Below are 11,937 nucleotides of genomic sequence, written 5' to 3' on the forward strand. Positions count from 1 at the left end.
CTGAGTGAGTCCTTGCAGTACACTGTACAGCCCCCTCAAAATCAAAATCAAGACCAAAGTAGCACTGGTACTACAAGGTTTAAACTATATAATACTTGGATACGCACTCAGTGACTCACTCCGATGAGATGTAGTGGTAGTATAGCTGTTGCAAAGAGGTGGAAGGGTCCAACAGGGGCGACATGAGATCACATTATGTGCACGAAATGAGGATGCAAACGCACCCAGCACCCTGCCTCCTCTCGTCATTTCATTATGTGTTCTCAGGTCGCCCCTGCCGGACTTTCCTCCACCGTCCGATCAGATGACTTCCTCCCGCCCATTGCGACGACGTGGATTCATTCGTGACTGTTTAACTGGTTTGTGATAAATTTGAGATCTTTCCTTCCTTCCTTTAGCAATGTAATTATATTTTGTATATTTGTATATTCTCTGTAGTAGAAACTTGAAATATTCTCCCACTCACTCTTCCACTGTAAAAATAAAAAATAGCTATGGCTGCCTTAAAAAAAGAAAAGGGCTCCTATCTATTTGCTCAGAAATGCCTTTTGACCAACCCACAATATGACCAAACAGGCCAATATCGTATAACTGGCTCTTCTTCTGACTCATAATTCATACCCCTCTCCCACGCGAAGTAATTTGGGTGGGTCCCTCATCATCGTCAATTCATCACAAAACCTTAATCCCACCGAATGGACAGCTGATGCAATGGCACGCAGCTCTTCCTTCCCCCGCCCCCAATCCATCGTTATCTGGCCTTCCCAAGATGCATCCAAATCCTCACCATCTGATTCATGCGCATCATCCAACTCAATCTCCCTTCTCTTCTTTGTACTCCAGTTGTCTTCTGGTTGCTTAGCCTCCTCGCTTAATTCCCTGCTTTCTTATAATGAACATTCATCGCTGCAGTCCAGAACAGGAAGGCGACCAGCAGAACCGATGTCACGAGGCAGCATACCGATCGGGCATTTGTTCCATGATTTCGCCACAGTCTGTCCTGTGACGTCCCCATCCTTTGCCTTGACCACAGTGCTCTTCTGCTGCCCTTGGTGAAGGCTAAAAGCCTCTGCCTTACGAATGGACTCCTTGTGCTGAGCGAGGATGTCTTCGTGATTAGAGATGGGAGAGTTTTGTTCATCAACCCACATTGGAGGAGGTGGAGCCAGCAAACAGAGGAGTTTGTTGAGCTTGTAAATCAAGGAGCTATTTCCAATCATGTGCGCGAGCACTAAGGCCGAACTCCTGAGCTGCTCGTTGCCAGGCCATGAAGCCAGAAGACATTTACGCAGAAGCTCTACAAGAATTGCCTTTGGCAAACTAGAATCAGCTGAACAACCTTCGGCTGCATTACCAGAATCTTTCCTGCGCGTAGTAGTAAGCTTGAGGCCCTTGAGATTTTCGACCAGACAAACAGAGAACAAGCAATAACGTTGTTGTAAGATCAGTAAAGTAATTCTTTTTGGATATGTAAAGATTGTCAAACAGAAAGCAACAAGAAATACCATGTGCATCTATCCAAACTTCCCAACAAAGTCAGACAGTTTCCAGGGGCTATTGTACACTAAACAGGCCAGCCCCTAAACAAAGGTCTTCAGTATGCCGCGAAGCTAATTCTCGTATCGGGCAAGAAAAGAACGCTCCATTCATGGATGATAATTATGACATCAAACCAATAATTCAAGAACCTAATCCAATTTACGATTACAAGCAACCTGTCATAGACACAAACAGGGACACAGACTGATAGATGTACAGGATAAACTGATAGATGTACAGGATAAAAACAAAGTAGTTGAAAACTGTTAAAAGAGTAGGGTGTAAACAAATGAATAAAGTGTAACGACAACATGTAGCAAAGAATTAAGTGTAACGAAAACTACAAGCAGAATGTAACCAAAACAGGTTTCTTTTCTTACTTGGTCATTTGTAGCAAAGAATTTATTTTCTTTCAGATAGATGCCCGGTTATGCATACACATAATTTTTCCATGAATGACGTTACCAGCAATTATTTGTACAAAAACGACCTTCCCTTAAACCTCCCAAAGCGGGGAGTCCTGTGCACCAGGGATACCCTCATGACATTCCCTGTAGTGCACTTCAACTTCTTCACCTGGTAGGAATAAGATGGCTTACATCCAGCTAAATGAATGCATGAGTTTAGTTTTCTTTCTTCTTTTCACTTCTCATTTTTCATACTCTTAGCATATGACTGTAGTTTGTTCCTTTTTATACAAATACCGAGGACAGAAATTATTATCTGAGACTTATAGGAAGTTAATGTACATAGTAAATCCAAATTTTGCTTTCTATGCAACTTGAACTGATGAATTCCTAAGGTGGATTGCACACGGTTTGCCTGCCAACAGTTCAGCAGTCAGGATTAGGTAGTTCAGCACAACACTGAAAAATTTTAACCTCTTGTATTTAACCCGACAGTATTAACTATTATATCAGCTGGTCTTATTATATATATATACAATTCAAATAGAAAAGAAATGGTAGGATAATTTATCCTTTTTTACCTATATTTAAGATAAATTGTGATTTAAACATTCTTATTTCAGGAATGAATAGTGTAGTCTACATATTTATGTACATGCTGAAAAGAATGGTACATTACTGCAGTTAAACATCTATTCAAATATTTAATGTTCTATTATTTAGCTAGTAACAGAAAATAGACTAAACTAGTGCACATTTTTTAAATACCTTCAATAGGATACAATAATAGATAGGCACAATGGTAAGGTTGCTCCATCGTGACATAGATTTCACAGGTTCAAGTCAGGAAACTCTTTGGTAAGCAAGGGCAAGGCTATGTACAATTGACTTTTCCCCCAGAGCCCACAATGCGGGAGCCTCATGCATTAGGTTCGCCTTTCTTTAATACAACAATAGATCAAAGGCATGATAACAGATACCTCATTCTCTAATTACCTCACATTTTGCAATAATGGGCCCGGACTTCATATGCAAGAAAGTGACTTTATATGCAATTCTTTATCCAAACAAGTATACTTGCTGGCAGTATGCAAATACACAACAGACTAGGAGAATAATTGCCCTAATGGAGAGGCATAATAATGCCTTTAAGTTTATAGGAAAACATGATATTACCCCATAATAATGTGAAGGGTACAAAGAAGAAGAAAGATGGAATGTCCATGGAACCAAGGAAATGATAAAACAATGGTAAATAAAAAACAAAAACAAACAGACACCTTTTTCTTTAGCTAGTGAAGAAGATGACCCTGTATCCTGTTTTACTTTCAAATAGAAGGCCAATTAGCATAATGTAGCCTTGATTTCTTTTTCGAGACTAGCAGTTGCTTGTCATGTCCCTAGGAGGGTTAGAAGGGTAATATTGTGATAGGGATATAATAAAGGGGTAATATTGTAATAGGCTTATATTAGTTTGTTGGGAGATATTTGATTGTTTGTTAGGAGCACATGGGTGCTGTTATAAATTAGTTTAGGAGCTAGCTATGCCTATAAAAAGGCCCATTGTAAGAGGAGATGAATATGCTTGAATTGATTAAATGAAGATCTGATTCTCTCTCATTTTCTCTCTATTTCTCTCCCTCATTTCTCTCTACATCCTTCCCCCATTTCTGTCCAAATATCCCTTTAAATTTTCTGTTTTTAGTTCTACTCAATCGGATTCTTCCGATTGCCAATCCAGCCCTGTTATGAACCCTAGGTTCATGACATTGCTTTACTCTGAAATCTAACTGTTTTCTGCTGAGGCTCCCAGTAGTAAGACTTTAGACAGTCCAGTGCCTGAAACCATCCATTGGTTTAGAATACCAAGTGATTTAACAGAACATAAAAGATATTGTTAACAAGATACATGGAAAGGAAATAAGGAAAGCATTTTTGGTCATAATTTCAAAATGAACATGTATTTTAAACATTTCAGTTGGATATTGCAAGGAGCTCATGAAAACGCTTTGAACCTGAGGAGATTCCAAAACCTAAGCATAGCCTAACATCCATGGAGACTTGGCACCTCCCTCCATAGCATAGCCTTCGGCTGTACCAAGGAGGCTCGACTCGATCCTCAGGTTCCGGCCAGATCTGGCCAAAAACTTGGCCGTTGGACCTTGTCTTGAGTCTCATGTGAACCCCACTTACCCGCATAAATCCAACCCCCTAGAATCAAACCCAATTTGGAGAACAGTAACCACACCTAATCCAGGTCCGGGATTCCATGACCCAAATTAATGAAAGCTTTCAACCCAACCCAGATTATTGCAGGCTGATACACACTAGAAGAAACTTGACCAAGAAGCATGTAGCTGACCCGAAAGTTGATTAAAACTAACCCAGATTAATGAATGCCCAACCCAAAATTAATCACCCCTAATCTAAGTCCATAATAAATGGCCAAATCCACCCACATCGAGTCAAATCCAACCCTAAACCCCACTAAAACATTAAAACTAGCTTACTTTTGGAGAGAAAAAATGACACATGGTTCCCCCCCCGAACAACCCCCCCCCCTCTGAACAACCCATGGGTTCTGAGAGAGGGATTGTTACAGACAGAGTTGAGAGCGAAGAATTGGGAGAAATCAGAGGAGATAGATCAGCAAGACAGGGAGAATTAGAGCAGAAGGAGAGGGATAACAGACAGAATTGAGAGGGAGGAATAGAGAAATCAGAGAGAGAATTGAGGAGAGGGAAGACTAAAATTCAAATATCATTCCACACATACATTCTCTCACTACTCTCTCTTCTCTCCTTTCAGTTACAATATAACTGAAAGGTACAAACAAAGGAAGCAGCAAGTACAACCACTAACTAATGCATGTAATATACTATGCCTAATATATCCTTCGAGTGGTGACGCCAATACAAAGTACAACTTTGAACAGCTTGTTACAATACAACTGCTGGAACTACCATGCCAAAAATACCGAGAAACCTTTATACAAATATTAGGTTCTTGACAATACCATAGCCTGGTTGGGAGACTTATCTACCTTTCACTCACTCGCCCCGGTATTACTTATGTCGTGAGCATCATGAGCCAATTTATGCACTCACCCACTCAACAATATCTGGATGTAGTATATTATATCTTGAGATACTTAAAGGGGACACCAGTAAAGGGGTTAATGTTTCAGAAAAATGAAGCCAAAGGAGCTGAAGGTTTTCCTAACACAGATTGAGCAAGGTCTATTATGGATACCAGATCAACTTTTGGTTTCTACTCTAAATTGTGTGGGGCAATCTAGTCACTTGGAGGAGAAAGAAGCAATCAGCAGTGGCACGCAGTAGTGCAGAGGCAAAATTCAGAGCTATTACTTAAGGAATTTGTGAGTTAATTTGGTTGGAGAGGCTGATAGAAGATTTACAGGTGCCCCTAACTCTTCCAACAATATTGTATAGTGATAGCAAGTTAGCTATTAGTATTGTCAATAACCCGATTCAACATGAAAGTATGAAACATGTAAGAATTGATAGGAATTTCATAAAAAGAAAGATCAAAAACGGGGGAATAAGGCTTACTTATCTTCCCACAGCTAATCAAGAGGCAGATGCATTCACCAAGGCCATGCCAAGATTGGGATTCGAATCACTTATTGGCAAGCTAAGAATGAGGGATATCTATTCACCAGCTTGAGGGAGAATATTAAAAAATAGTATGAAGAATACCGAATTTGTGAAATCCAAAATTAGTGGGTTTGATGTCACGGTATTTTAGGAAGTTATCTTCTATTATTATCTTTCCTATTGTATTCTCTCATAGCTTAGGAATTATTTATATTTTACAACATCTTAGGTTAGGATGTTAATCTTGTATATCCTAGAGAATAGTGAGATGTGTGTGAAAGTTATTCATCCCAAAACCCTGTTTCATTTCACAAACCAACTCATTAGAACTTGTCTTGCAATAACTTTTTTTTTTTGGGAGGGAGGGGGTCATTTGCATTCACTTCTCTTCTGTCCATCTTTGTATAAGTTAGTGTTATTAAAAGCCCAAGGCGCACTAAGGTGCAAAAGGGTGTTGGAGCCTAGGATGCAAGGCGAGGCGCATGCCTGATGGAACTAGGTGCATGCTAACTAAAAAAAAGAAAGAAAAATATATATTCTAGTTGCAAAATAAGGTATAAAATAGGTTATAACTCCTAATAACATTTTCACAAGCATGTTATCAAGGAAATTACAAAATTCAACATATACTAATGAAAAGAACAATGAAAAATGCCAAAAGATAAAATCTAAAAGTCATTAAGTCAACTTAAATTAAATCTTAAAATAGTTTATAGGACGTAAATCTTAATCAAGATTAACTAATTATGCATTTTAAATAATCTAAAAATCATCCTTATCATCAAACTCGCACATTTCCATATTTTCATCATTAGAAGCACCATCTCTAATATCTTCTTCCACATCATCTCCCTCTAGTTCAAATTCAATTGAAGCATTTAAAGTAGTAGCCCTTTTATTCATTGTCAAATTTGTAGTTGAAATAATAAATTTAAACCCTAAACAGTACAAAATTAAATAAAACAATAAACAGTAAAATAAAAACCTAAAAAACAGTTTAAAAAAGCCCAAGGCACCTTGGGCCTAAGCACGCCTAAGCGTGCTTAGGCACGCCTTGGTGGTTTATACCCGCCTGGAAGCTTTCCAAGTGCCCAAGGTGCGTCTGGCTCCTAAGAGTGCCTTTAATAACACTGGTATAAGTTATCTACTCACTGTGTCCTATGGACTCATCACATGTATACATTTTTATTCTAAAGGTTTTTGAGCAATTTTGGGGGAGAGATAACTCATTCAACAACGGGATAGGCGAGTTCTGGTAGGCTATGAAGGCAGTCCTGTATATTCATTTATTTTTAATTTGCATTAGATGTCTACGCCTAGATATGATATAGGAGAGTCTATTCTTTTGTATTGATGACTTGGTTGCATGGATAGAGATTGAGAGGTAGAGTATTTGACTTCATGTGCATTTTTGTTATCTAGATGTATTGACAGGATTGTCTGCAATGAATCAGATGATATATTTTGACTGATTGTTTTATGCATGTGAGTATATAGATGGTGATTTTTAGTCTTGATAGCTAGTGTATAAGAATGGAATGTTCGGAGGCTTGTAGGTCAGTAAGGGGCTGACTGCCTTCCTAGGGATTCACACCAATCATGACCTTGGCATCAGGTCGTGACAATTTCAGTTTCTTTGAATAACAAAATGAAATTTAGATCCCGGTCTGCCACACTTATCTTTCTATAAATCAAACTTCATTATCAGTGCAGCATATTAAACAAAGATAGCAAGAAACCATTCCCATCTATAGTTATATGATTCAAAATAAATTTTAGAAAGAACAAAAAAAGCCCAAAAACAGCCTAATTGGGTAACCTTTATACATAGTGAAATAACATAGTTTGACTAACCAAATGGATAAATCCATGGCATCCCTAACTATTAACCCACAAACTCTGATTTAGTTTTTTGAAGAGAAAAGCATTCTAAATTTTACTTTTGTTTCAAAAGAAACAAATTAGACCTGACTTCCAACTATGTAGAAGTCACTGGTTTTATACAAAAAATAGCAATAATAATGACAGCAAAGAAAAAAGAAAGAAGTGGTGGAAGAGTACAAACAGCAAAGAAGAAAAAGAAGTGAAAGGCCTGAACAAGCATCAACAACTTTCTCCAAAATATAGTAACCTTCACATCACTTTTATTCAACTTGTAGATGCCATTCAGAAACTGTAAATGATACTGATTTATTCACTATTAGCTTTTACTTGTAAGAAACCAGTAAACAGAATAATGAGATATCTGGACATGACTAGATCTATCTGTCGGCAAGGAATCAAGTTGTTGAGATGAGAACATTCTAAGAAATCACCACTGAAAGTTTCCACTAATCCAGTCAAAGAGACAGCCACTCAGATTATAATTTATATGATAGAAAGAGTAGATATGCTTACCTTTACTGAAGCAAGACGAACCAGTCTGAGTGAAGGGAGGTCACGGTGAGAACCTTCTACAAATAAAGCAATACCAAAGGTTGAAGGTAAACACAAGGCCACATTCTGCAGAATGTAACAATGGTAAACAGATGCTGGGAGCCTGGGTGAGCCACCTAGCATTCCTAGTAGGGAATATTGAGAGACTGAGACTTAAAAATTATTTAGAAATCCCTACCATGACGAATATCAATCAACATACGGGGAAGGTTGATTGCATCAGCTGCCTCAGCAATTGATACCTCCGTCTTCTTACGGGTCTTCTGAACAACACCATTCATGAGCCTTCACAGAAAAAAAATGATTTAATAAAAGAGCTGAAATTATCTCTAAGAATGAAATATTCAAGACTGCATCATGCAGAAAGAAAAATAATCAAATCAAGTTCCTAGCATGCAGCTTATGCATGTTCAGTTGATCACTAAAAGTTGTAATAAAAATGCATATTTGCTTTGATAGTGCCCCTTCCGACCTATTTCATGCCTCTGCCTTTTGTAGATCAGGATCCTATTTCTGCCCCATTGAGGTAAGGTCATTTTTAGATCAAATTTGTAAAGAACTTCAATCAACCTTTATCATGTAAATGACTTTGGAGGTATCATTGTGAATGGCATATGTTTTTAGAGGGCTAGTAATTATTCGAGTATTGAGAAGTTGGAGTATTAAAGGTCACTACAAGATTGTGAATAGCCAGCATTCTAATTAAAGAATAGATCATTGTAATTTTGTATAGTTGGTTTTTTTAAGTGGTTTCAACAAATCTAGGCATTAATATTGGCTTTTTTGGAATCTTTTTTGTGCTGATGTACATGGGCAGCACCCCCCATAAATCTTTTCTACACCACACATGCAAACAATTAATAAAAGATTAATAGAGCATTAGAAAGAAAATCCTAACCTCGTTTTATTAAACATTAGAGGAACCACATAAACAGAAACAAAAAAAAAAAAAAACAGGTGTCTTTGGCACACAAGGTTCCTTAGTTTTTGAGGGCCAGGAATGGTCATTTTTTGTACACAGCCTTACCCTTGCATTTTAAGCAATTAGATTGTTTCCCGAACTTGCAGTTGGAAAGAAATTTATCGCTTTGGCAAGAATGCAATTTATACGTATATTATAGAAAATGCACACAAGAGGATTATCAAATGCCCAATTAGAGTCATTGATCAATTTTCTTGGTGAATGGTTCACTCACTATCTTCACAAACCAACGTTCAAAAAAGAGACATAAATGGCATTGTCTTAAACTTCACTATGATGGGTCATCTATATCTACAATTTATTAGAAATAAAAGGAAATTTTGAGTACACCTTCAATAATTAAGCGACATACATAGTTTTCAGTTTGTCAGCACTCAGTGTGCCAGCAGTCCAATGGGGAATCCTAGAAGAAATAAAATTTTAGGGGCTTTGAAGGAAAAGTAGCCAGACATCTCTCAGACAATTGTACTCTATCCTTTTGCTACAATTACTCCGTTCTTCAATAGGACAGGAGGAAGAACTTGTTGGGTTACGTGTTCCTTTCTGCCTTTTTTCTACATGATAATGCACTATCCCATAAAACAGCCTTCTCAAATTCTTGTAATTTTCTAAGATACGCCAACAAATAACATATTTCAAGCAAAAATATGATGATTCTCATTTTCCTATATATTAAAATTATTTATTTATCAGTTTACCTTGAGGTTCTATATTACCACATTTATTAAAGACCCGATATATACATCTCTGGATTACTTTCCAATAGATATATGAAGGCCAATAAAAAATCAACAATACCATTTCATAAAGCAAATTCAAGGCCTTATGCTTGAATTTTGGGCAACAGTTGCAAAGATATACATCATATTCACACGCACTATTTGTGTCTAATCTACTTTAAACTGTTTTTCAATAAAACATTAACCAAAAGACCCTTGGGACTAACTCATCAATAAAGCATGATCAGTAACATCACTTTCCAATGGCAGTTGATCTGGAGTTTGGAGGCTCTAAGATCAAAGAGTACGAGAAACATGGGAATGTTGACAATTACCGTCATTTTAGTTTTCTTTGTTCTTTTTCTTTTGCAGTGCATTGACAGACAGACTTAGAGACCAATTCATCAAAAGCACAACAATTGCCTCATGATTGCCATGCAACACAACATGGCTAGCGTCTCCTCTGAGCCAAAGCATCTTTGCCGATGTCAACTCTAGCATCAACAAAACCAGTTCACTACAAAGCAAATCATCACAAGCTCAAAAGTTTATATTACCTAGATATTATGCTTTATCAGTACGGTTTAGAAAAGGAATTGATACCTGAAATAAATATCTTTTTGCTAAACCTCAATAAGTGCAGCAGTGACTTCTACAGCAACTGGAAGACACCATCTGCTCCGCCATGCCGTTATCTGGAGATCATAATGCGTCGTTCTGTAATTGGGTTACCAAGTTTGGGCCTTTCTCTTGAGCTAATAGGCATGTCCAAACCTAATCCACCTAATTATAAACAGGTCTGATGTATGGGTTTTATGGATTTGGTTTGGATCTATTACAATTAAATCTAAATCTTGATGGGTTTGGTATGTAGACCCAACCTAGTGACAGGTCTACAAATAAGTGGTTTAAGGTTTCGTTTGAAATTATCGTGAAATTTTTGTTATTGTAAGAATTAGTTTCGTGAAAAGTGCTTTTACAATAATCATTTTTTTACACACCAAATGACAACCAATCAAACTCAATATTTTTATCTAAAACTCTCTTAATATTGTCATATATGTTTGCTTAACTAATGAAAAAAAAATATTATTAAGAATAAAATTATCAAAATGGATATTAACACAACAATTTTTATAGTTAATACTCTTTTAAAAAATAATAATAATAAATAGCAGTGCCCAAAGAATGAAGCCATTGTTGGGGGCTTCTCCGTAATACCTCTATTGCTTTGAACCCCTAATGATGGGGTAAGAAAAGTGCCTAACAATAAGGACTTATGTCTAGTTTATTGGTAAATCATGTCACATTTGACTTTGATACTCTATTTGGACTTAGCTCGACCCAAAAAAATGAGTATTTTATATACCAAATCACAACCAATCAAACTTAAGATTGAATCACTTAATTTGGGTTAGGATTCTCTTATACATTAAGAGATAAACTTATGATTTTAGATTATTTTCTATAATATGGTGACTTATTCTAATATTGATAAACTTGGGATAAAATCATTATCCATAATTATAGAATAACGATTTTAAGGGATGAAGTTAATTATTAAAAATTATCTGAAATAATTATTTACAAGTACTATCCAATAAGAAACTCTCGTTATAAGTTAAAGGATTAGTTCTAAACTACTATAAATAAAAAAAGGTCTTTCTTTTAGAATAACCAATCTCAATTACAATTTTAAATTTTCTTCCTCTCTCTCTATTGCTCTTGTTTGATTTAGGCATTATAGTGACTTTTATAGGCGATCTTAATGGAGTCTCATTATCTTTTTGTATTTTTATAATATATCAAATTCATTAGTTCAAAGCCAAAGTTTTTCACCATATGGTATATTTTTTTGTCTAATATATTGGTAGTCAAATTTGTGTATCATTGTGAATTTTATAGCCTTCACAACAATTTAAAAACCCTGAAACATAATGTTAAATTCTCTTATACCAAGAAGAATAAAACAACACATGAATAATGGGGATATAAGTATGGTATAGAAGCCACAAATAGAATCAGTGGCGAATGAGAGAGCTTTCGCTATGAAAAAGACAAGTAATAAGATAAGAGGAGATGAACATTGGGAATGGGGTTCAAGTTGGGAGAAGAATAAGGGAATTAAGAGGACAAAATTGGAGAGATATTTTACAAAGCTTAAAAATTAGTGAAAAATCTAAAAACCCTTTTTCAATCATTTTTTCGATTCTAATCCAACTTTGCGAATTTATAAA

The 11,937-nt window shown here is 36.4% G+C and overlaps 1 protein-coding gene across 12 annotated transcripts; it reads right to left on the minus strand.

Moving 5' to 3' along the window:
- Positions 1-393: 393 nt before the first annotated feature.
- Positions 394-10,468, minus strand: LOC127792182 (uncharacterized). Of its 12 annotated transcripts, none has more exons than XR_008021099.1 (6): positions 10,304-10,468; positions 10,036-10,217; positions 8,178-8,284; positions 7,961-8,013; positions 1,506-1,715; positions 394-1,391 (listed from the first exon to the last, which is right to left on the minus strand). XR_008021099.1 is itself a non-coding variant. In XM_052322593.1 (5 exons), the coding sequence occupies exons 3-5, from the start codon at positions 8,278-8,280 to the stop codon at positions 888-890; spliced, it is 663 nt and encodes a 220-aa protein (XP_052178553.1). In that variant the 5' UTR covers positions 8,281-8,284; positions 10,036-10,194; positions 10,304-10,468; the 3' UTR covers positions 394-887. The 12 variants fall into 12 exon arrangements, 7 of the variants coding, with proteins under 7 accessions (XP_052178553.1, XP_052178572.1, XP_052178545.1 ...); XR_008021098.1 differs by having other exon boundaries at positions 394-1,365; positions 7,961-8,016; XR_008021097.1 differs by having other exon boundaries at positions 7,961-8,016.
- Positions 10,469-11,937: the final 1,469 nt, after the last annotated feature.

Source organism: Diospyros lotus, chromosome 1 (assembly GCF_014633365.1).
Source record: "Diospyros lotus cultivar Yz01 chromosome 1, ASM1463336v1, whole genome shotgun sequence".
In the NCBI taxonomy this organism is placed as follows: Eukaryota; Viridiplantae; Streptophyta; class Magnoliopsida; order Ericales; family Ebenaceae; genus Diospyros; species Diospyros lotus.